The sequence below is a fragment of the Ursus americanus genome, chromosome 16, assembly GCF_024610735.1.
Source record: "Ursus americanus isolate L20-20 chromosome 16, mUrsAme1.1.p, whole genome shotgun sequence".
NCBI lineage: Eukaryota > Metazoa > Chordata > Mammalia > Carnivora > Ursidae > Ursus > Ursus americanus.
Genome location: NC_142142.1, coordinates 20,487,468 through 20,514,150, shown reverse-complemented (window position 1 = coordinate 20,514,150; position 26,683 = coordinate 20,487,468). Strand labels below are relative to the sequence as shown.

The following is a 26,683-nucleotide window of genomic DNA, read 5'->3' as shown; positions in this document are numbered from 1 at the left end:
TGTGATTAATGCAGTACATTTATCATAGAGATGGTTGACTAGCATTAGGATTACAGTCTATGGTCAGGGAACAGAACAAAGCTAATTGTCCCTCAAGGTGGCTAACCCCATGATCTTAGCCTTATTAGCATCAAACTTTAATTCAGCAGTCTTTTCTTGGCCCCAAAGCTTGATCACTAACTCTTCTAGAAGACTATTTCTAGAGGGGCTGACAAATCTAGTTCCTTTGGGAAATAAGAATTCTTCAATAAGGGAGCCTGGGTGGCTCAGTCTGTTAAGTGTCTGCCTTCAGCTCAGGTCATGATCCCAGGGTCCTGGGATAGAGTCCTACATGGAGCTACCTGCTCAGCAGGGAGTCTGCTTCTCCCTCTCCCCTTGCTCCTCCCCCAGCTCATGCTCTCTCTCTGTCAAATAGATAAATAAAACCTTAAAAAAAAAAAAAGAATTCTTCACAATAACAAAGCATTGGTTTCATGGTTCTTTAAGTAATCACTAGCAAATAATGATTTATTTAAAGCATGGTTTCTCAACCTTGACACTATCAACATTGAGGGCCAGATTATTTGCTGTTGTGGAAACTATCCTATAGATTAGAAGATGTTTAGAGCATCCCCTCTTCTATTCTCTAAATGCCAGCAGCATTTGAGAACAACTACTTTAAAGAAAACAGCATAATGAATTTATATTTTTTAATTATTTTACTAACAGAATATTCATTTTATTAATTTAACAAACACTATGTGCCAGGTACTGTTCTAAACACCATACAAATGTTAACTCACTTATTCTTCACAGCAATCTATGAGATGGGCATGATCATTATTCCCTTTCATAAGAAAACACAGGCACAAAGAGATTACGTTGCCCAAAGTCACACAACGAATTAAGTAGCAAAACAGGGACTGAACTCAAGGAAGTGGCTCCAGAGTCCATACTGTGCATACTCTTAACCGCTATGCCTAACGTTGAAGTCAGACTATTCTAAATGAGGACAAATATCATTTAGCCACAGTGCATGTTACAAATAGAAAGTTATGACTTGCTATCCCCTACAGGAGTTCAGGCTGTCCATCCTGAAAGAAAAAAAATACAAAAATATAGGGAAAACACAACTGAGATATATAAATAACCTAATAGGCTATTCATAAATTTGGTATATACATATACCAGTGACTGAAACTGGGGGAAGACTAAATTAGGCACGATGATGGCTCCAGAGGTAGAAATTACATTCCCAGTCTACAAGAGCAAAAGATGAAAGACAATGGAAACACAACATCAGTAAGTAAAAACAGAACTAATCCCAACAGAGGAAAACAGCACCAGCCACTTGTGCAGTTAACGTTACTCTCTTTTCTTTCTTCCAACATGTCAGTATTTTTAAATAAGTAAGATGACAAATATATAAAGTACCCAGCAGAGTAACTAGCACATAGTAGGCATCTTAAAATGTTAGTTTCCTTCACTCTGCACGATCACTTCCTGCCCCAACCCCAGCTCCTTTTTGTGTTGTGCAGGTTTAAGTATTTTGCAGAGATTTCTGTCTCTAGTAATTAAGATGTTTGAAAAAAATAAATGGCAATTAATTTATTTAATTGTCCTCACCCTGCCTTCTCTTGTAACAGGATTGTCAGCGAGCACTGTTACTCAACCACAGATCTCAACAGTTAAAATCAGAAATAGACAAAACTGGTTAATTCGTGCTCTAAGACCCATTGTGTTACTTCTTATCACACTTTCTTAAGTCACTGAGGAAGGCATTTTGTAATAACTGTAACATTCCAACCACCAGACAGACCAGAAAAGCCCTGATAGCAACAAAATGCCTAGAACACCACACCCCACCCATCCCCTTCCCTGCCCAGGGTCACTACTGAATACATGCTAACCCCAACCCATGATCACCTGCTTTCTGCCTGCTGTCCTGCACGTACTCACCCCCAACCTCTCTTCATAAATCTCTAGGTATGGGCAAGAGAGTCTGGTTGTTAAGGCTTGAGCCTGACACCTCCCTCCCACTGCCAGCACCCAAAATAATTTCTCCCTTTCTCTTTTCCAAACCCTCATCTCTTGAGTTCTTGGCTCAACCTGGAGCTGTGCTCTCGATTTGTCCAGACCCCTCAGGGCTCCCCAGGATGGCACAGTTGCCTGGGCAGTGCACCAGGGCTTCCCCATTCATTTCCTGAGCAACTGTAACAGAGCCATTGGTAACAGGATCAGTAGATGTTAGAGGAGTGTTCACCATAACCTAACTGATACAGTCAGGAAAGAGCTCTACTGCATTATCCAGAGAAGTTGCGTGGTCCTCATGAGACTAAACCGCATTTTCATAGCACCAACAGATTCAAAATAAAAAACAGAACTTCAATGAGCAAAACTAGACTGGGATATTTATCCACAGTCAGAAGACTTCCTAAATTTTTTTCTCTAATTTCAAAATCTTCTGAAAAAATAAGGCCTCGGGGCGCCTGAGTGGCTTAGTCCATTGAGCGCCTACTCTGTTTCAGCTCAGGTCATGATCTCAGGGTCAAGAGATAAGCTCTGTGATCAGCAGGGAGTTTGTTTCCCCTCTCCCTCACCCTATGCCCCTCCCCCAACTCATGCGCACCAAGAGCTCTCTCCGAGATACATGAATCTTTTAAATAAATAAATAAATAAATAAATAGGGGCGTCTGGATGGCTCAGTCTTATTAAGCGTTTGCCTTCAGCTCAGGTCAAGATCCCAGGGTCCTGGATCGAGTCTGACATCAGACATTAGGCTCCTTGCTCAGCAGGAAGCCTGCTTCTCCCTCTACCCACTCTGCCTGCCACTCCTCCTGTCTGTGCTTTGGCTCGCGCGCTCTCTCTCTCTCTCTAACAAATAAATAAAGTCTCTTAATGAAAAAATATATATGATATATATATATCATATATGATATTAAATATATGAAATATGAGATATATGATATATATTGATATATATGATATATGATATATATACATATATATCTATATCTTTATAAGACCACATTTTTTAAAATATTTAGAATAAAGGAGGTAGAATTACTTTATTGTCACAAATAAATTTATACTGCATGTGCTGGTTAATTAGATGTTAACTTGACTGGACCACAGAATGCCAGTTATTTAGCCAAACATCATTCTGGGTGTGTCTGTGAGGGTGTTTCTAGATAAGATGAACATTTTCAGTAGATTGAATAAAGCAGATTCCTAAGGTGGGTGGGCCTCATCCAATGAACTGAAGACCTGAACAGAACAAAACAGTACACAGAACTCCTCCTGTCTGCCTTCAAGCTGGGACATTAGTCTTTTCCCACTTTTAGACTCAGGATGAAACATCCACTTCTCTTGGGTCTCAAGCTTGACAAGGACTTTCAAACTGGATCTTACACATAGGCTCTCCTGTGTCTCCAGCTTACCAATTGTAGATCCTGGGACTTCTCAGCCTCTGTGATTATGTGAGCCAATCCTTTTAATAAGTCTGTCTGTCTGTGTGTGTGTGTACATATACACATACCCTTTTGGTTAAGTGTCTGGAAAACCCTGACAAATATATTGTACTTAAATCGCTTCCAAAATCTTTACTTTTTAAGGTTAAAACTATAAGCTACAAAAGCTGAATTTAAATATCAAAAACAAAAGGACAAGAAAACAAGTCTCACAGACCAACATTTACATATCTTTTTAGTTTTCAAAGCTTTTAAATATGAACTGTTTCATATAATTCCCACGGCATCTCATGAAGTAATTAAGGCAGGATTATCATCTATTTATAGATGAGGAAACCAAGGGTCATGCTATAAATCACAGAACAAAACAAAAACTCAAATCTTGTAATTTACATCCAATGTGTACACATGCCGCCTCATCAGGTTACAGATACCAGTTTAAAAAAAAAAAAAAAACTAGGACAACTTTGTTAATAATATATGCTGGAGAATACAAGCAAATCTTAAAAGTTTTCCTTGGCTACTTATCATGAAGCCTCCCTATAATAAATATCTTATCAAGCTTTAGTGATGACCATTAAGCCTTACAATACTTTACTCAGTAAAAGGGCTACAATCAAACATATATGGAAGTTGACATTGGCTTTAAAGATAAAACTGAATATATACTTTAGATATAATACTAAGAAAAAATATGATCAAGAACAAGACTCAAATTGAGTCCTACATACATGACACCCATGTTCCGAACCAAGTAACGTAGACAGTCTTGAGAACATGTATCTGTTACTTTCGCTTACCAATATAACTTACCATGTAATACTATAATCTTAAACCAAAACATTTTTCATACCCTGTCATCTCCTGCATATTTAAGTACAAATATCATGGGCTCTAATAGGAAATACCTTAATTAATGAAGAAAACTCCTAACAGTATGCTTCTCATTAAAGAACTTTATTCAGAGGAAAAATAGAAAGAATGCACGTATATTCCAGTCTCTCCAATAAGAATATTGGGTATACCGAATTGACTCCCTAAAACAGAATTAAAAAGCTCAAGCCAGAGAAATAGGGACAATTTGAGCCAGAGAAGAAATCACAGATATCACAGGATTATGCAGGCTAAATACCAAACTGCCTTACCATTTGTTCCTATATTGAATCCCATTCACAGAAGACAAAGCCATTCTCCAAAAGTTTAAACTGTACTTGTACTCACATATTTGCTAAAACTCACTCATTCTGAAGCCTTAATCATTAGCCCCACAACTATGTGATAGACAAAATATCCCTTACTATAACCCTGATCATCTACCTGAACCAGAAAAAAGACTTAACCACAAATTTAAACATGAGAAAAAAAGAAGAGCACAGAAAAAGAAAGCTTTAAAACGATGCTTAACTTCCAGACCTCACAATTTTGTCTTAAACATCCTTGATTTACCTTTAGATGAGTGAAGACAAATAGAGGTTAAAACAGCTTTTTTAACATTTGTAATGACATCTGTAATCATTTGTAAGTGAAAACTTCCGAATACCTTATTTAAAATACAGCTTTTATTATAAAAGGGGCCCAATCTCAGCGAATCTGGTAATCAAGGTGTTTGTATAGCCTGAGATACCTTATAATTGCCTTGGCTTCAAGTTTAAATAAGGGCCAACATCAAAAGGAGAGAAATCAAATCCTTGGCCAGGATACTGGATTTAAGAAAATCATTAAATACTCTCCGTAAAGTAATTGCTTCTTCTTTCTCTCAGTTTCCTCATGGTAAAATTTGGGATTTGTGCCATAAATATTAAGACTAATACATACATACTTAATATATATTCGCTGTATCTTTTCATTGGGAAAGCTTTCCAAACCCAACATACTAGAAGGGGTAGTCCTCTTGTAACACTCTCTAGAACACTCTGTACTTCTTAGTAGCAGTTAGCTACTTCTTATCACAGTTGAAAGAATTTTTTGTATATTTCTTTTACATTTATCTTCCCCCTTCACTGTAATGTCCAAGTACATCTTGTTCCTGCACCACTGTATTTCTGACACATTGTAGGCAATCTGTAATATTTGAAATGAAGGTAGGAAAGCAAGAAGACTTGGTAAATACAGTTAGACTAACACTGGATGGGCTCCAAATGGAACGATGAGCACACTCTGAAATTCAGTCTGATCCTGATTAACTCAGCGTACCCTGTGCTTGAGAATTTCTGAGACACAGGTCTGAAACAAAAAAGGTCCCACGTCTACTTTCTGCAAGTTTTAGAAATCCGAATGACCAGAACAAACCTTCTTACTGCCAATAGATACAAAGGTATCCTTTGGAGCAACTCCCAAACTGGACAAATCACAATCCAAACTGCCAAGATCTAGCTAGAATCAAGAAACCAGTGCAACCTGACACATGTAATAAGTCAAAAGACTATACAAAATAAATGGTAATAAGTTGAAAACACTGTAAATTCATCATTCTTATAAAAGAACCCTGCTCAAATCTAATGAAACTTGATCTAGCATTCCTCCTTCTTTTCACTTTTTTTCCCACACATAAACTCATTTTACTGAATATTTTCCAGAGCAGCTAAACGCAGAATTACTTAAAATCTGCTTTCATTCACTTCAATTATTAATTCTCTTCAGGTATAATTATGAGGAAAGAGAGCATCATATATAGTTTGTAATATCAACGGACAATACTAATTTGATTCACCAATAAATCAGGCTCATTAATGAATACTTTTTAACTATACTTCTTGTTTCCCAAGATGAAACAGACTTATATTAAACATGAAGGAAAAAATATACCCACAAAAATCTCAAATGACAACACTCTTTGACAGGAGATCAATTAGTAGGAAAAAAGCTAAGATGAGTATTAAACAAAAGGACAGTTTTAAAGTTTGACCTCGTATTAGCAGAGATTCAAACAAATCTTTAATATGGTACTATGCTATAATCAAATATTTTAAGACCCCTAATCATCAAAGTATCAACTAACATTACACATTACTATGTGGCTAGTACAGTCCTCAGGGATATAAACATACTTCCCATCACTATACCATATAAGTAATGCAAGAAATTGTACCAACATGTTTTGAAAAGACTCTCCAAAAACTTTGTATTTAGCTCTTTGTTAAGCAGTCACTTCAATTAATTCTCCTTCCCTAATTACTACCTAGCACAGTACCTGTTAGTCAATTAATATTTGATGAACAGATTATAAATTATAAATCTATTATCAAAGTCCTACCACATTTTTTATCCCATTTTTATGGGATATGTTTGTGCCTCTGCCTTTCAATCCAGGTTGTTGTCATAATCAATAAAAGCAATTACTTATACGTATATTGCTTATGCACAAATAGGAGGCAAGATATTTTTCCCTCAAAGTCAAAACTCATTAAAAGAGGAAGTCACCTCGTATTAGTTCACTCCTTAGAAATGTTCATTTTTTGACAATCTAATTGTCCCAATTTTAAGATATTCCTCAGAAACCAAGAGCTCTCAATTCTATATAACAAAACTTAGATTCAAAAATATAAAATAAATCATGTAATTGTATCTGGGTGGATGTAAATAAACAAAACGGGAAAATGGTAAAATATGCAATCAAACAAGCAACAGCCAAATCACTTAAGATTCTACACGCTTGCACATTAACTGAGATGGAAAACCACTGAAGAGTTCTGTCCAAAAGAATAACAAGTACTGATTTATATTTTTTTACAAATATGGAATAGGTATTTTACTCCCATTTTTGGATGAGAATACTGAATTTCAAATATATTAAGAACCTTGTTCAAGGTCACAAAGCTAGTAAGCGGCAGCACTGAGATTCAAGCCTATGCTCTTCGCACCTCTCAATACCTCCCAAAACTCCCTGCTCAAGATTTCTCTGCAACATTCTCTTTTCAACCTCCTCATACATGTGACTGCTTCTTTCATTTTTTTCCTCTACTCCAAAAACAATCATTCCTCAGATGGTCTTCTCTTTCTAAACTCTCTCCCTTGTTGACCTAAGGACCTCTCTTCCTTGTTGATCTACCATAACTTCAACTTTCATCTCTATTCTTACGACATCTTAACTGAAATCTCTAGCTCCATCTTCTCTCTAGAATAGCAACTCTGCCGCTGTCTGCTGCTTCCTGGTCATTCTCCACTCATACGTTGCACTAGTAGCTAAAACTCAATACGCCCCCAAAGCAATCCAGCATATCTCAATGAAAATACTTTCTCCAAAGCACTACCTTCTACACATCCCAATAAACAAGGTTTAAAACTGTATAGTGTCATTTGATTCTTTTCCCCCTTAACAAGTGAATCACTAATTCTAGACAAACAATTCTATATACCACTGCCAGATTAAGTTTTCCAAAACAACCGCAAGCATACTACACCCTGTTAGCAACCTTTAGTGATCCCTACATCAAATCAAATAAAATCCAGATTCCATCTGCCATTCCTCAAAGCATACCATATCCTATTCTATCTGAATGTCTTAGTTTAAGCCATTCTTTTCCCTCATCCATCATCTATTTCTACCTTTCCAAATCCTACCTTTCTTTCAAGGCCACTAAAATGCCACCTTTCCCATTAAATTTCTTCCATTCAAATGTTTTCTGCCTCTGATCTCTCAAACCATTTTCTCTATACATTCCAGTATTTATCTCAATGAATTTATATTACAGTATACTACACACCTAATCTCCCCTCCTGTAATATAACTCAATGTAAGAAATATGTCCCATTCATTTATTTTATTCTTCACCACACCACATGGAACACAGCTGCTATAACAGCACCCTGCAAACAGCAGATGCAGTAAATAGCTGGTGAACAAATAGGGGACAAATATTCCAAATACTAATAGTTTAGGCTCAGACATTACAAAATCTAATCATCAAATTTCAGTATCCCCTCCATTAGTATATGTTTTTTCCTCAATATTTATCAGTAAGTAATTAAAAAATGTTTTAGTGTCCAAAGTTCAAGACGAATACAATTTTCTAAGTACTAAATAAGAGGTCTGGTTACTCAAAATAATCTGCATCACAGTGAATCAACTATAGAGTTGGCTATGAAGGCAATCTGATGAAAAATCTGTCACCACAGGGATTACCAGTATGGATCTGGCTCCCTCACTTCTCCAGGTGGGTTTCTCTCTCTACCAAAATATATTATTTCATTGAAGAGGATAAACTTTCCTAGATAGAGGACCACTCCTTTTGATGTAAAGAGAATTTTCTGGGGAAGATGCAAAAGTAAATAATGCTGACATTGAAATATGCACATTAAGGGTTTGAAGGTTATTTAAGTTTTATTTAAGTCAACCAAATATCTGTTTTAATAAGAATCTACTGACTCAGAAACATGCACAGTAATGGATCATAATTACTTAGATCCTGTATTCCAATATTTATTAATTTTTATCCCTGATGTATGATAACTGAAGAGGCAAACAATAGTAAAGCAGAAATGGCCAGCTACACAGAGACAGTTGCTACAGGAAAGGGTAAGTTGAGGAGTGTTTAGCAACTCTTCAACTTTCAACTGAAAATGATGTGCTAAAATTGCACTTTTGTACTCCACAGAGACCAGTCAACAAGAAGTCACATTTTAGAAACAAGTTCAACAAATCAAAATGTCATGTTGAAAATAGGAAAATTCATAATATAAGTGCTTATTTTTTAAAAAGACCAAATGATCATTATATCTCCAAAGTTATAATAACAAATTATGTAAAAAAAAAATCATTTATTTATTGAATAGACAGGTAAAGGGAGTCCCCTACCTCTGTCCCCTAAACTAGGCTTCAGACAAAACTTAGAAGGATTAGTCTATATGTTTACAAATTCCATGATCTCTGAAGGTCAAATAATCTGAACAGCTACTCTCAGCCTCAGCCGTTTGTATTCCGCCACGACTTCAGTCTCTTTTTCTCTTTTTTTAAGTAAAAACGGAAACAAAGGGCCTATTATCAAGAACTTCGAAAAGTCTCATGGGCCTCCTGGGTGGCTCAGTCCGTTAAGCATCTGCCTTGGGCTCAGGTCATGATCCCAGAGCCCTGAGATCCAAGCCCTGCATCAATCTGGCTCCCTGCTCAGCAGGGAGTCTGCTTCTCCCTTTGCCTGTTGTTTCCCCTGCTTGTGCTCTCGCTCTCGCTCTCTCTGACAAATAAATAAATAAAATCTTAAAAAAAAAAAAAAAACCTTTGAAAAATCTCATTGCTGATCTCCTTTGCTCTAGAAAACCTGCTCAACCACTGCCCTTACAAGCTCTATCTACACTATGCACCAGAAGCACTTTACATGTTATGCCTCATTTAATCTTCACAAAGTTCTCCCAAGGGAAAATTTACCATTTCTCCAATACGGCAGACACAGAAATTGAGGCTTAGAGTGGTTGGGTAATTTGTCTGAGGTTACCCGACTAGTAAGGAGTGAGCTACAATTCTAACATGGGCAATTTGATCCAGAGTCCAGGATCCTGCCTGTAAGCCACACTAAAATACAAAAATCTGAACAGCTTCCTGCAAGTGTAGTCAAGCTTTGCAAATTTTCTAGAATTACCATTTTTTCTATAAAATAAAACTGTGTGAGAACATTTAAAAAAAAAAAAAAAGACCTTAGTCCACCTTAATGAACAGATTTCTCCCGTCAGTGGTTTCCAAGCGTTTTGCAACCAACTAGAGCCTGCCCATAAATTGTTTTTTTTTTATTTCTAGGAATTCCAACTCCTGCTTAAGTGTTTATTCAGTATAGAGGTGATGAACTGAGAATCGGTTAGATTATATCGCTCAAAGGGAATCAATATTCTGTAAATATTTTTGTATTCTGAAGAGGGGTATAAACATGAAAAGGCAGGTTTTTACATCATTCCTTCCCAAAAGTGCAAAAGGTTCTATTTTGCAGTCAGATACCTGTAAATGCCAGTACCCTAATCTGGAGGTCCTAAAGAAAGTCACCGAGGAAAAGCATAATTAAGAAAGGTCTTAGAACCACCTGAGTGAGTTAAGTGAGCAAGTCTTCCTTTTTAAAGAAGGGACCTAAGAACTTGAACAACACAGAATCCATCCCCCTAAATGGGCAAGTGTGTATTCTAAATTTGTATTCTAAATTACGGAGGGCACTAGCTTTCTTTAATTTTAGTGACAGCCTAGGGTTTAAACAGTTTAACAACTGTCTCCTGTGTGTGTGTGTGTATATGTGTGTGTGTGTGTGTGGAAAGGGGTACCACTTGTTGTGAGGTGTGTGGTAATAACAAATAGTAATAACAAACATTCAAGAAATGAAATATAACTTCTTGAAATACATTTTTGGTACACGCATAAATTGTTAGCATATATTACAGTACATGTAGGATTCTTTAAAAAAATACATGAAGTGAATTGATGATGAGGATTGATGTTTTTTAAAAACTATAAAAACACAAAGATTCACTATTAAAAAGAACAGTCCACATACATTTCAACATGGTTTAAGCATTAGAAGGTGAATACTGACTAAGAACTGTAGATATCAAGAGAGAAAAGAAGCAAGAGAGCAGTAAATCTGAAAGGAATAAAAGGAATCAGTTTAGCACAACACATATGGTAATATTACAAAGAAACCAGAGAGACTAAACCCAGTTTATAGGCTCCAGAAAACACTCTTGATTAAAATTTCCCCAAAACCAGCTTCCCTTCAAAATTTCTCCTTTTCTATCAATGATGGCAACAGCATCAATCAGATTTAAAGTCCTAGAAGCAGAAACAAGTCCTCACACTACCCCAATGCTCAGTCTCTAAGTCCTATTCATTCTTCCTATGAAATACCTATCCTATGAAATGCCTCTCGTGTAAAAATGCCTCTAAAGCTGCCCTTCCATTCTCTTGCACTGCCGAAGACCTCCTTACTCCTGAACTATTCATGAGTTCATTCATTCACATTTGCACTCATTTCAGACACTTATTAAGCACTTAACGAAGTACTGTACTAATTCTGAATCCAAACTACCATCCTAACAAGACACAGAACATATGTACTGTTTTAATAACAGCAACGCTTTATTAGGGCCCTGCTATGTGATAGCTGCTACACACTACTATGCCACCTAAGTCCTCAAAACAGCCCCAAGAGATGAGTATAATTAATTTCTGCAAAGCAAGGAGACTAAGGCTCAAAGAGGTGAGGTAATTTTCCTAAAATTACATTGCAAGTAAGTTGCAGAGAGGGATTCCATGGAAACTGATTCTTTCTGCCCCTTAGTGAATCTCCTGCATCAACTCCTAAATATTCTTTTCCAATCCAGTACACCCAGTGCTACCAAATTCATCATCTCAAAGCACCATCTTGTACTTGTAACCCCGTTGCTCAAAAAGGAGCCTCTATGGCTCCTTTAGCCTGACCTCCACTATGATTCTGAGTCAAAAACAAAAAACAAAACAAAACAAAAAAACCTAGAACTGAATCCTGTCTCTCCCTTACTAGCTCTGAATCTTGGAAGTCACTTAATCTCTCTAGCCTTCAGCTTTCTCACCTATGAAATGTGGATAATAAGACGGAGTTGTGTAAGGATTAAACAAAATAAAATATGTAAAGGTCTAAGTTATGTAATTCAACAAATAGGAGTTGTTATAACTCATAACTCCTGTACACAAAACTTCTATTTTAGCCAACCAATATACATACTGCTTTTCTTACAAAATCACTTAGATTTCTGCCTCAATTCACATTATTCTCCCTCCTCCCCATTAAGAATAAGTATTCTACAAATGTCTCCTTACAAGAATCATATCTGTCCTTCCTTATCTTCATGGCCCAACTCAAATGCTACAGCCTTGCCTAACCATCCTCAATGAACTTTACATCTAACTTAAGTGTCACTGGGGTAAGAGGGAAGAAAAAAATGCCTAATTCTTCAAGATCTACTTTGAACCCAGAAAATATGTGATACATCTTCAATGCATTCTTTCACTTAATTCTCAGAGACGGACAAAGTAACATGGACAAACAGCTAGTAACTAATGGAGCTGAGATTCAAATTCAGATGTCCTTGATCACTTTTAAAGCCCACTTCTTCCCATACCACCTTTTTTCTTGCAACTGGAGGTTACACATTTAATCAACAACTATCCAACACTGACAAAGAGCACAGTGTTTCTATTTGCTCTAAGTAGCCCAGCCACAGATACAAACATAACTGAAACAAAACTGTCATGAAATAATGCTTATCCTTAGTATGTGCAAAGGACTCTCATTTTTTCTATTCTCTTCTATTTCACTTAAAATAAAACATTGTGGGGACGCCTGGGTGGCTCAGTCATTTAAGCACCCGACTTTCGATCTTGGCTCAGGTCTTCATCTCAGGGTCCTGGGATCAGCCCATGCTCAGCGCAGTGCCTGCTGAAGATTCCCTCTCTCCCTCTCCCTCTGCCCTCCATGCTCTCTTGAGGACTCTCTCTCTTAAAGGAAAAAAAACAAATAAAGTAATAATAAAACCTTGGTCAGTTCCCATTAATTTTATTTTTTTTAAAGGCTTATTCATTTGAGAGAAAGAGCATGAGCAGGGGGTGGGGGAGCAGAGGGAGAGAGAAACTCAAGCCAACTCTGTACTGAGTGCAGAGCTGAACACGGGCTCGATCTCACAACCCTGAGATCGTGATCTGAGCCAAAACCAAGTGTCAGACACTTAACTGACTGGGCCACCCAGTCATCCCTCCCCCTCTCCCCCTGCCACTAATTTTATTTCACAACCCAAAGTCTAAAATACATAGCTATAAGGGGCACAAAGCCAAATAAGATGAGAATTTATCCTCAAGAAGTATTTAGTTGGAGATATAACAGTGAATCGCAAACTTTTCCTGACCCCTAGCTCCACCCTACCTGTTGTAAAAGAAGAACCCCTGTTCCTATTGCTCCTTGAACTTCTCTATCATGGAACATAACCAATAAATTGTCTAGGCTGTAGATATGACAAAAATCAGGTACTCAACAAACAGTTGTTAAATGAATGAATGAGACACAATAAGAGTACAGTTGATTTTCAGAGGGAGAAATTAGACAGCATAAACTTTCTCCCCACCTACATCATAATCCCCTAAGAGCAGGAACGATCTTTTTGTATTACTGAATATATCAAGAGCTCAATATTGTTTGTAAATGTTCTGTTTAAAAAATACTGAGCTATAGACTGGCCACAATTCATGTGGAAAAGTCAGATAAACATGGATCTTTGCCAAAGAAAATCAAGGGAGAAATGTCCAGCTCCAGTAACAATTTTATTATTAGCTTCTATTTTAGATCCTTCTTATTCAAATTGGGACTCTTGATCCAACAGCACCAATAAAGCCTGAGAGTTTGTCAGAAATGCAGAGTCCCAGGCCCCACCCAGACCTACTGAATCAGAAACTCATTTTCACATGATCCCATACTAAAACGTTTGAAAAGCATGGGTCTATACAATAAAAATGAAACTGATTTCTGCAAGCTCAGAGACAGTTACCATCTTCTTTGTTATCTCTATAATAAACAATCAGACTTTTCAAGAAGTACCACAGATATGGCCATGACACACTTTCTGGCATATTAGGCTATAAATCCAAATTACTACTCAATGAGAGGTAAGAACTGTCCATCCATTGAATATTCAATGAAACCCTTAGGAAACATACAAAATATATGATCTCTGCCTTCTTAGGGCACACACTTAGGGCAAGAAAATAAGAGAATAAACTTCGATGGTCAAAGTAATAAATCTTTAATATCAAGGACAAGGTTATTGAAAAAAAAAAGATGCTGATGAGAACATTTAAGAACAAACTTCTTTTGGGGCACCTGGCTGGCTTAGTAGAGCATGGGACCCTCGAGCTCAGGGTCGTGAGTTCAAGCCCCACCTTTAGCATGGAGCCTACTTTAAAAAAAAAAAAAAAAAAAAGAACAAATTTCTTTTAACAGTTCTCAGCGATACAGACACGTATTTACAAATATTCTCTACTTAACACTCCAAACTTAAATTGCTTAGGTGACCTAAAGTCAGATCTTTCAATCACCTTCACTGACTTGAGTCTAGAATCATCCTTGAAATCAGCACCCAAAATCTCAACCAGTAGTCTACTCTGTGCACCTGCAAGAACACTTGCAAAACCCTCAAGCCACAATACTATCATCCCAACTAAGACAAGATCTGAACCCACAGGGCTTCGCTGTCAAATATGCCCTTAAAAAAAAAAAAAAATGGAGGGGGAGTACAGAGGGACTTAAGATGAGGAAGGACAGCAGGGCATTTCTCATCGCCTCGCTGACCTACAAACTCCTCTCCTTCATAAGACAAGAGAGAGGGAAAGTACCTCAGTTCCCTTAATTCAAAATTTTAAGTGTCCTAACTTAATCTTGAAGTTGGGAGCCCACCCCTTCACATCCACAGGCATTCGGATGACAGCTCAACCTCAAATTCCCCTCCCCCTTCTCCCGCCCAATGTAGCATGTTAGATATCCGCCCTTTCGACCTCCACCATCCCACCCACACCCCCCCCCCCAAAACCCTCTGGTCCCTCCAAATGAGAACCCAACACAGAACGAGTCGAGTCGCCCAGGCCGCTCGGAAGCACGACTGCACTCCCTGGCCCATCCTCCACACTAAACTCGCCCTGGGAGGAGCTGATGGATCTCACCAAGTACAGGGGAGCGTAGATCTTCAGGGACTCCTCCAGGGCGCCCCTGGTGATCTGCACGAAAGAGACCCCGCAGGAAGGGTGCCAAGTGTGGCCGATCTCGTAGCAGTTATGAGGGATGGACTTGCTGAGAGCCGCCATGACGGGAGCCGCGCGGAGGGGAAGCGAGGGGTGCGCCGAAGCTCCGGAAGGAGCGGGGCCCCAGGGAGCAGAGCAAGCGCCCAACCGCAGCCGGCGCGCCCGGCCCGCCGCTTAAGGTGCAGAAAGGAGGGGAAAGGTCACGCGAGCAGAGTTACTCTGGGCCAAAGTCCTCGGATGTTGAGCCCTCGGCGTATCGCAGCTCGAGGGGGCGGGGCGCGCACCGAGGAGGCGGGGAGAGGAGGAGCGTGCGCGCGCCCGGAGCCCGGAGCCGCGGGGGGAGCGGAAGGGGTGAGAGCGTGGCTCGGGGACGCGCCTGTCTCCCCACCGCCCATGTCAGCCCCTAGCTGGAGGGCGAGCCCTGCAGCGGGTACGCAATGGTAGGTGAATTGGGTCACATTGTACTCCAGTCTCTGTCCTCGCGAAGTCCTGCCCAATAGAACAGAGGGCAGTGGAAGAAGGGGATGAAATATCTTCGTTGGGAGCTGGGGGAGGAAGACCGTGGCCAGAAGAGAGTCTGGACAACCGTCCTCCTCAGAACTGCCAGCTCTTCCCTTCTCTAGAGTGCACGGTAATAAATGGCTAAGGCTGCCCGCTGGTAGCGACCGCACTGCTCCCGACTGCTGAGCTTTCGAAGTTCTGTGGTGTCTGAGAAGCTTGAAAAATCTTCTAGCCAAGTGTATACACTTCCGGTGTGGTGAACGGGATCATCCTTCCAAATCCTGGGCCCCTGAGCGGTTCTTTCTACGGTATCCGTGACAAGTGCTTATCTGCCAAATGGTGCACACAGTAGAGGGGGCAATGGTCTTAGAACTCACACCTGATAGACAGTTGGACCATCGGTTGGCGTAACAACGGACCTGTGTGACCTAAGAATCATTTAACCCCTCTAAATGTCAGTTTCCTCACCTATAATCAGTGTCTTTGGAATTCTAAATTCTATAGTTTCTTAAAGCAGGAGCTTACTACCTTTAGAGGAATCCCGTTCTAATCTAGCCTTCATTCATTCCACAAAGTTTTACTGAGCATATACCATTTTTCCAAGCACTGTTCTAAACTCTGTAGATTCGGATGTGAGCAGGAGAGTCAAGGTTTTGGCCCGCGCCTCCTCCTCCTCCCACTCCCACGGAGCCTCCCTGCTGCTGCAGCCGCTCGCATTGTGGTTTCTGGCGTTACTAATAAATGATGTCAAAGAAGTTATTAATGATAAGAAAGTAAGGCAATCTTCTACACAGGAGGAGATCAAAAAAAAAAAAAACAGTTCTCTTCTGTTTAAGCAAAGACAAAAGAAAGAATTGTAGAGAAAGCAAAGCAGAACTTGGTGGGTGACACTAACGATACTGTAGAAAACCCCCACGCATCTTTTGTGAAGTTGCTATCTCTGAATGATTGTCAATTTGCTTCATACGATACCACATTCACCACAAGAGCTGGGAAAGAAGACCTGGTATTTAAATTCTGGGGTCCTGAAAGTGCACCTTCGCAAAGGGAGATAATTTATGCTAGCTCTAAAGATGCCATTAAAAAGAAATTCACAGGTATTAAACATAAGTGGCAAGTAAATGGTATGGACAATATTAAGGACTATTCCTCACTTGGAGAGAAACTGAGAGGCAACACAGTAGTCTCACTTGAAGGAAAACCCTTATAAAATGACGGTGAAATGCCATCTGGATGTTCGGGAACTTCTATGTCTCCAGGTCAGTCAATAGGAATAGTGTTAGGTTTTGTTCTGTTTCTTCCCCTTCTCAGTGGGCCCGTCTAAACCAATGAAGGAAGGAAGTATCATTCATTTAAGCAGCCTATCAGTGATTGCTATTAAGCTGTTTCAAACTGTTACTTTTACGTAGAACCCAAGGACTGCCTTCCCATCATATTTTAGCCAAAACAACTAGCTATATGCCTCCCTTGCAGCAAGCACTACAATGAATGTCATTGTCAATGTGAATAACTTAGAATACTGCAAACGGTAAGCTAATTGAATGCACTGGAAGTATTATCCACTTGTCAGAGGGTAAACTTTATTCAGTATTATTTATAGTTGCACTTGATTGCAGTTCTGTGAGGCTCCAGCATTCATATACCTCACCTTCCTTTGCAGTTCTATTTTTATGACATAGCAGGATGGATATAACATTGATATGCATTGAAGGTATTTTTTTTTTGTGATGAATTTAACACCCCACTCCCAAGAGGAATACCAATTAAGTTGTGTTAACTGGGTCATCAACTTATCCTGGTACCCACTGTTCATCCTTCTTAAAAGAAATAGCTGTTATTACTGCCTTTTTGTTTTCCATTAAGTGTACAGTACTGAATAAGGGTAACAGTTTTATTTATCATGTGAGTCTTACAACACTAAAGATATTTTGAATATCATCATGATGGCAATTTCTATATAAAAGAACCTCAAATGGAACATTAAGACCAAACTCCCCATCATCACAAAAATGGCCATACTACAATAAAAAATTAAAGCATATCACAAAAGAAAGGGGAGTAAATTTTCTATTTTCATAAAGCTAGCACTCTAGAGGGGAAGAAGAGAAATAGGCAAGAAGACTAAACAAGATAATGTGTATGACTGGTGTAATAATAATATAAGACAGTATATCTAAATAAGATAATATAAGATAATCAAAGGAAAATCAGAGAGGAGTGGTCATTGATGAAAAGCCCAAAATAACAGTAGTAAAAGCTAAAAGCTTCTCTATCTCTCAGGTAAACATAAGCAGTCCTAGACTAAGACAGTAGCTCCATAACCATCAGGGATCTCAGACTCCTGACATGTTGTTCTGCCAAATTTACCTGTGCTTTCCAGCCTGACTTACAAGTTGGCTGCTCCATCTTGAGCCATGACATCCACATGCCAACCAGGAAGGCCAGCAAAACATAGTTCCCCTCTTTAAAAAAAAAAAAAAACTTAGCAGAAGACCTATGCAAATTACTTCTCCTTACATCCCATTGGCCAAAGCTTAGACACATGGCCACACTAAGTTGAAAGAGAAGCTGGCAAATGAGGCTTTTTCTATTGGTTGAATAATGCCCTGCTAACACGTAGGGTTTTATGACTGAGCAAAATGGAAAGAACAGATACAGGGGACAACCAGCCATTGTTCTACGCCTCTAGCTACTCAAATTTCTGGGCACATTCTTCTTCCCACAGATAAACATACCCTCCCCTTCCCAAGGGGGCCAACCTAAAGTCCCATGTAGTTACCCCAGCCTATTCAAAGTCTAGGATCTTTCCCAGGAACAAGTACAGCTCTCCTGATCAGATTATCTCCCAGCTTCACATAATCTACAATAGTGAGACAGGACCAAGATAATCACATTGTTTTTTATTTTTATTTTTTTTTTAAGATTTTATTTATTTATTTGACAGAGAGAGAGACAGCCAGCGAGAGAGGGAACACAAGCAGGGGGAGTGGGAGAGGAAGAAGCAGGCTCCCAGAAGAGCAGGAAGTCTGATGTGGGGCTCGATCCCAGGACCGTGGGATCAGGCCCTGGGCCGAAGGCAGACACTTAACGAGTGAGCCACTCAGGCGCCCCAATCACATTGTTTTTTAAATTTCCGATTCAAAATATGACAGGATCAGAAACACAGCATAAAACTTGTCCACAGAAATTACAGGAACAGCAATGCAGTTTTATCCTACTTAATTTTAATAACCCATCCCTGAAAATCTGACAGCAGGGACACACTAAATGGGGGCCTATTTTTAACTGGAAAAAATAAAAATGTGTTATATATCAATCCCAAAATTCCTAACATGTATTTAAAATAAAGGCCAAATACAAGTAAGAAACTATCATGTTGGTATGTACAATCCTTAAAAAATGGCAATCTAATCACCAGTTCATACAGTTGCTCTCAGTTGCTTTTGAATATAATAGCACATGTAGTTTGCCTGTATAATGATAAACATTATGTTTGCCATGTAGCACAACAAATACATACCAATAGCCAAGGAAGTTTTTAAATTACAATTAAAAACAGGCAATTTCTTTTAATTAAGGGGATGAAGCTTGAAGGTATTTAAGAAGGAAAGAACACAGTTGTTACTGTCACAGGTTCCAAAGATGACAGTGCTGATGAGTTGGATGGTGGAAGGCAGTTTCAGGTGTTCTCTATCTTTGCTGTTGCTGTTGTAGAGACTCCAGAACATTCAGGCAGTGACAAATTCTCAAGGAGGATCATCTGTGCTCTAGGATGAAAAAAAAAACTGCAAAATAAAGCCGTTCTCAGTAAATTCTCAGTAAACCTGTAGTTCACATTTGTAAATTTCTTCATATGGTATCATAAGACGTGTTTTAAAAGAAAGGCTTCTCATTGTGCCACCATTAAGTTTAACGGTAATGGTACACGTGGTATCTACATGAGCCGTTTATTCTTTTAGGCTGCCTAGGAGCAGTGGTTGGCTGCATACTCTCTTGGGCCTTCATTGTTGCTTTTTTTCCATAAAAACGGCTTTAGGGTTCATCAACAAGGTGAAGCAAAGCATTTCTTCAAAGTAGAAGCACAGTGAATGAAGGAAACTGATCTGGAAATTTGTGGCTAAATTCGAAAGCTTTGAAGACATGCCAGGCTGAAAATTGTTGCTTTTGCAAGATTCTGCCTTTGAAGATGTCCATAAAAATGAATGGAGGAGCTCTTATGATTCCAGGCAGAGGACTTAGTGACACTGAGTTGGTCAGCATTACATGCAGTCATTGTAGAGATGGGTACCAGCCATAAACATGATGACAAAGCATGGCTCAAACTAAGTATGACACTGTGCTACCTCTTAATTCCAGCAACATTGAGGTACGCATTCCCTTTGTGGATACCAGGCAAGCTTTTCAAAATAGCTACATATGATTCTGATTTTCTACCACTTTTGGTTACAACAGAACTTCACATTTTTCTTCACATCATCTTTTTTAAAGTATTATATTCTGTTCTTAAGGTGTAAATATAAGTTTTTGCCATATAAACATTGAAAGCTGTTGTGTGGAGTGATCCTTATGCTCTTTCAGTCCAAGCAGGTACTGCTTCTGCCAACATAATTCTCTAAAAATTTGGAAGATTCTTATATCAGATTATAACCACCCCATTTAAAAAGCCACAACCACAAATACCACAAATATCTTTGAGACAGCCACTTTCCATCTCGAACTGAGAGTCAGAAAACTGTTTGAAAATGTCCTTAAACTATTGGAAGCCCTTTTAGCAAGCTAAGAGGGGCTAAGGAGAACAATCAAATATTTCTACAGTCTTACAGCTGCACCCTGGATTTAACCTTTGCCTAATACAATTCCTTACTTTCAGAATCATTTACCATCTGGTGAGGCTCCAAATGAAAAACAGCTTTATTTTTGAACCTAAAGATCCTAGATTCTTTGTACTTCCTCAAAATTCTGCTTAAAAATTGAATAGTTCTTCTTATTTCATCTCTCTCTATATATCTTACCACACATCGTTTTTTATTATTTTTTTAATTTTTTTAATTTTTTATTCTTAAAGATTTTATTTATCTATTTGACACAGAGAGGGAGAGAGCACAAGCAGGGGGAGCAGCAGACAGAGGGAGAAGCAGGCTCCCTGCCAAGCAGGGAGCCCAATGCAGGACTCGAGCCCAGGACCCTGGGATCATGACCCGAGCCAAAGGCAGACGCTTAACCAACTGAGCCACCTGGGCACCCAGACATATAGGTTTTTAAAAAATCAATTAGTCCTTTCAACATTCTGCCTGGAAATGTGAACCAACTGCACCAGTTTGTTAGAGATAGTTTCTATTTCCTACAATTTAGCAGACAACAGTGTTGCTAAACTTTCCTCTACTACATAACAAGGATCCTTTTTCTCCAGCCTCTGATAAGAAGTTCTGCTCTGTCCTTCAAGTCTTCAGGACTTCTCAAATAACCTTACAAAAGATTCAGGTACACTCTCTATTAAGATTCCCAGTCTCTCTTTTAGTTTGATGATGTCATCAGAACTTGAATACTACGGCTAGGACTCCATTCTCCCCCACTTCGACCTCCTACCATTCCCACTGCAGAATTTGAGAGTAAAAGACTTAAGATTGTTCTTTGGTGGGAAAAACACACAATCTACACATAATAGGAGTAGAAATGTAAAAGGAATGCCTTGGAGGCCAGCCACATCATCTAAAAACTTAGACTGAATGTAGTAACATGCCTAAAAAGAAAAGTTGAAAGATTGGAAGCAAAAAAGGGAGAGCCACTGAGGCAATTCAGGCATATGCCTAGGGAGTGGAAAGTGTAGTCCAGGGACCTCAGTTATTCTGGACCCACTGACAAAACTATCTTTACTGTGAAATGGATTCACAAGTGCTTTCGATGTCATTGAACATATGATTCAGCTAACTAATACCCTTTTTCTGAGAACAGGTGCACCAAGCAAACTTTTATTATTATTCCCATGCAGGTCTATCTTAAGTGAGAGAAAGGGCTTGATCATGGCAATACAGATATGCTAGTTTGTAGAAGAGGGCTTTTTTTTCTCCCCATAATTTAATAATTTGACTTTTTGATTTACACATACACGTTCATTAAGAACCTTGTTTTGTGTCACTTAGCCTATAAGAGACAGAGCCTCCCCTGGTATGCTAACAAACCAGGTTTCTGATGTTGGCAGTTTGTGGGTGATAAATCCTGCATTAACCAAGAAAAATGAGGATGTGCTGAGATAACAAGTATGCCTCTAAATCTCAGGGGATTAAAATATGAAAGGTTTGTTTTGTGCTTACACAAAGTCCGAAGCAGGTTGGCCAGCAATTCAGGGCAGCTTTCCTCCAAGTAGTAACTCAAGGTTAAATGTTCCTCCATCTTCTTTGGGCCTTCAATGGTTGCTTTTTTCTTTTTCTTTCTTTCTTTCTTTCTTTCTTTCTTTCTTTCTTTCTTTCTCTCTTTCTTTCTCTCTTTCTTTCTTCTTTCTTTCTTTCACTTGTTTTTTTTTTTGCATAATTTTTAGTTGTCATACATAGTAATGTACAGAAATTTAAGTGTACCGCTTGAAGCATTTTTACATTTGCCCTCACTTGTGAGACAACTATCCAGAAGAAAAGCTTTTCCATCACACCAGAAGGCTTTCTGGTGCCCACTCCCAGTTAATACACCTACGAACAGAGGTAAACACTATTCTGGCTTCTATCACTATAGCTTCATTTTGCCTTTTCCTCAAATTTACATTAGTAGAGGGAAATATTATACTTTTTGGTGTCTGGGTTTCTTTCACTCAAGAGTTTGTGCATGTTGGTGCATGCATTTGTAGTTCATTTTTTATTTCTGTGTAATATTATATTGTATGAATACAACACAGTTTTTCTGTTCTAGGACATTTGGATTATGTCCAATGACTCAATGTCCAATGACTCAATGTCCAATGACTCATGTCCAGGACTCAAAATGGTTTACATTACTTCTGCTTACATCCATTTCCAGAACCTATTTACATGTCCCCAACCTAACTTTAAGGGAGGATGGGAAATGCAGTCTTCCTGCAGGACCAGAAAAAGAAGATGAAATGAGAAATGCTACTTATCTACCACTGTCTCTGCCACAAACACGAACTCCAGTGTCAGGCTACCTGTGAGAAACTAGCTAATCTTAGTTGATTCTCTTTCACCCTTGTGGACTGCATGACCCTTCTTTTTCAAATATTCATTTGTGGGGCGCCTGGGTGGCACAGCGGTTCAGCGTCTGCCTTCGGCTCAGGGCGTGATCCCGGTGTCATGGGATCGAGCCCCACATCAGGCTCCTCCGCTATAAGCCTGCTTCTTCCTCTCCCACTCCCCCTGCTTGTGTTCCCTCTCTCGCTGGCTGTCTCTATCTCTGTCGAATAAATAAATAAAATCTTTAAAAAAAAATATTCATTTGTGCAACTATATATATTCCTATATGTAGAACTATACCTCCTGTTTTAAATGGACAAATGCAAGCTGATCATCATCATTTACTGCACTGGACTGAATATTTGTGTCCCTCCAAAATTTGTATGTTGAAATTCTAACTCCCAGTGTGTTGGTTTTAGGAGGTGGGGCCTCTGGGAGATGATTAGATCATGAGGTAGGGCCCTCGAAAAAGGGATTAGTGCCCTTATAAAAGATGCCAAGGAGCTCTCTGCCCCCACTGCCCCGTGAGAACGCTGCCAGAAGGCACCAAATATGAACCTGGAAGTGGGTCCGCACCAGACACCAGATGAGCCAGGACCTTCATCCTGGACCTCCTAGCTTCCAGAACTCCAAGAAATAAGCATTTATTGTTTAAGCCATCCAGTCTATGGTATTGTCATTATAGGAGCCCAAAAGGACTGACACATTTAAATTTTTAGTAAAACCCTTTGAAGGCAAGATCTACTTTGGATTCTTCTTTACTGTATTCTGTACCACACAGCATGGCACCTTCAACGTAGAACACATTTAATAAAATATTGAATGAATAAATAAAGGAAGACCTTGGTGGAAGAGAAATTTTAAAGCACTATGTCTTCTTCTTAATGGAAAAGCAAGACAAAAATATTGAGTACTTATAATTTCTTATCTATTTCCTTATTTGTTTTGGGTTTACTTCCTCAGCTCCCTATTAAACTTTCAGTTCCTTGGAAGTAGAATCCATTCCCTATTTGCCATCTTTATATTGTCTTCTGCACGTAGCATACTCGTGTGAAAATGTAACATTTTGAGGGAAGAAATAACTGACTCCCACATAGAAATTTTGGTTTATCACCCCAGTCTATAGTTTCTAGAAATGGCCTTTTATACTTTTTTAAATGTGAGGACAATATTAGCCTGACCTCAAACTTCTGGTCCTCTCAAACTATCTATGAGCACACAAAACTACCCATAAGGTCCATAATTCTGCAACATTTACAAGTTACTTTAGTTCTGTGATGTAATTTACTTAAGCCTAGACACTTGAATTCATGGAAAATAGCTACATTCTTACTGTCTTTTCACCCCTTGGGCTTCCATTATCCTTAATTTTATTCTTTCTAATAAGTGATCATTATTTTTGATAGAAAATATAAAAGCAAAAGAGGAATTAATCACTTTGTGTTCCGCCTATCATCCATGTAGGTTACACTATTTCCCCCAAGCACAGCATCTACTCCTTGCTCTATCTGAAGCCAGACTTGGCCAATATGTCTTATTTGTTGACCATAATGAGACTCAAACAATTGTTCATTCTGGAATTTAGCTACATCCGGAGAGTTCTTGTTGCTACTCTTGTGTGTCCTTCCTTAAAGACATACATCTTTTTCTAACTTTTCACAAGTTCTTTGAAAATCTATGCAGGACATGGAGTAGCAGCATTTTATTTTTCTTTGTGACGGTTCTACTGCTTTTCTTTTAAACCATATTTTTGTGAAACTCTGGCACTCAAAAACACCTGCAAGTGTTTTGAAGGCAGGGACCATCTGTTCTATTTGTGTGTCAGATACACTCAGCAGGTTGTCAATGTAATCTTTTAAAATAAATGTTATTGTTTGCCTCTCTGTGATTTATATCACCCATTTGCAAAATGGAGATACATTTTTGCTTAAAGTAATTTAGAAAATTAATATATGTCAAATGCATTAAGTTCTTCAAAACTGCCATTTCCTCCAAAATAGATGCACTGTCTTTAGTGCCTGACCCGGTATCTAGTACATAGGCACGTTCACAGGTCTGTTGAATTAGTAAAATACAACTTAAAATACACCTTCATAGGGACACCTGGATGGCTCAGTCGGTTAAGCCTCCAATTCTTGATCTCAGCTCAGGTCTTGATCTCAGGGTCGTAAGTTCAAGCCCCACATTGGGCTTCATGCTGGACGTAGAGCCTTCTTAAAAATAAAATAAAATAGAGGTGCCTGAATGGCTCAGTCAGGTAAGGAGCCGACTCTTGATTTTGGCTCAGGTCATGATCTCCGGGTCCTGGGATCAGGCTCTGCACTCAGTAGAGAGTCTGCTTCAGGATTCTCGATCTCTCTCCCTCTGCCCCTCCCCAATAAAATAAATAAATAAATCTTTAAAAATAAGTAAAATAAATAAAATAAAATATACCTTTATAGCTGAACTTCTGTAGTTAGCATTCAATAGTTATAACCTCACTTGAAGATTCAAGTAATGGGTCATTCGTATTTTTTTCTCTTTCTATACTTTCAATACCTGTTCTCCCCAAATCTTAAGTACGTGTTTAAGCCTGCCCGGAAATTACATTCTTACATATTATGAATATTACAAATTCTAAGATAACACAGATACTTTTTATCCAGGATCTTATCACGCTGACTATACAAGTCAGTGTTCCACAGCAGTTAGAATCAAGTCCAAAGGCAGAGGGTTTCCTCATTAAGATTACCTAGTAAAAGATAAAGTTATCTGCAAGAACGTATTTGATGGTCTGCTCTTAGTAGAGTAAGACCTAACTAAATAGTTGAAGAGTTACTGAATCTCTTTGGATTCATTTGTGAAAATTTTGGAAAAGTATTTTTTTCACATAGTCTGAAAAACAAAACCATCTGTCATATGTTCTCAAAGTAATGTTTATTTTCTGTCTCTTTTCTAAAAAATTCACAGTCAAATTCTCTCCATTTTGTGTCTATTCTCAAGTTTGAAGATTTCCTTCCTTCAGATATTTTATCTCAGATACTTGTCGTTTTGGTAGGACCTATGAACATTTTGAATACACACATACCCTTTAACCCAGCAATCCTAATTCAGGGCCTTTATTCTACAGAAGTAATGACAAAAAAATTTCTCCATCACTACCTATAAGAACACAAATACTAAAAATAATCTAACTGTCCATGCTAGGGACATGTCAAATAAACAAATTATGGTACATCCAGATTGTAGAATTTGGGTAGTAGAAATGGTAAAGTAGATCTGCACATATCAGCATTGAAGGATGTTCATGACATTCCAATGAATGAGGAAAATAATCCACAGACTCTTTCATATAGAGTGAGTTCATTGTTTAAAGAATAAAAGATATTTTTTATATATGTATTTGTGTACATATTTACCTAGGCATTGAAAAACATGTATGAGAATACACAACAAGTAAAGGCATTGGGATAGAGTTCTTTCACTTTTTATTTTACATATACTATATTATTAATTTTCTCCCAATTAGTACACATTATGCTTGCATTCTAACACTTCCTTCTGGATTTTTTTGTTTCTTGCTAGAGGTTGTTTTAGGTCATTGAGTGCTAATTGTTGTCAATTTTTTTAAGTCCAAAAAACAGCATTATTTTACCTTCATTCCATCTAAACTACTGACAATTTTTTACGAATAAAATTATAAATTCAAAGTGTATTTCTCCTGAGTATTTGAAAAATATTTCTCCATTGTTTTCTTGCATAGCACTGTTAATTACATATTCGGTGTTATTTGATTTTTTTTTTTTTGGTAGGTTTTCTTTCTTTCTATCTGGTACTTTTTAGGGTTT

At 38.4% G+C, this 26,683-nt stretch overlaps 1 protein-coding gene and 1 pseudogene across 3 annotated transcripts in view; one reads left to right on the top strand and one right to left on the bottom strand.

The window, feature by feature from the left end:
• TMEM135 (transmembrane protein 135) overlaps positions 1-15,443 on the bottom strand; it is a 248,623-nt gene extending 233,180 nt beyond the window's left edge. Inside the window, exon 1 of one of the 2 annotated variants that reach the window (XM_045815551.2) lies at positions 15,103-15,443. In XM_045815551.2, coding sequence (XP_045671507.1) covers positions 15,103-15,243 — 141 coding nt within the window. In that variant the 5' untranslated portion in view covers positions 15,244-15,443. The remainder of the gene's footprint in view (positions 1-15,102) is intronic. The other variant, XM_045815552.2, reaches the window with a different exon arrangement.
• LOC123803854 (cofilin-2 pseudogene) lies at positions 15,418-23,800 on the top strand (annotated as a pseudogene). Its single transcript, XR_015727032.1, has 3 exons — positions 15,418-15,610; positions 16,267-16,940; positions 19,718-23,800. The product of XR_015727032.1 is annotated as a cofilin-2 pseudogene (transcript).
• The last annotated feature ends 2,883 nt before the right edge of the window (positions 23,801-26,683 follow it).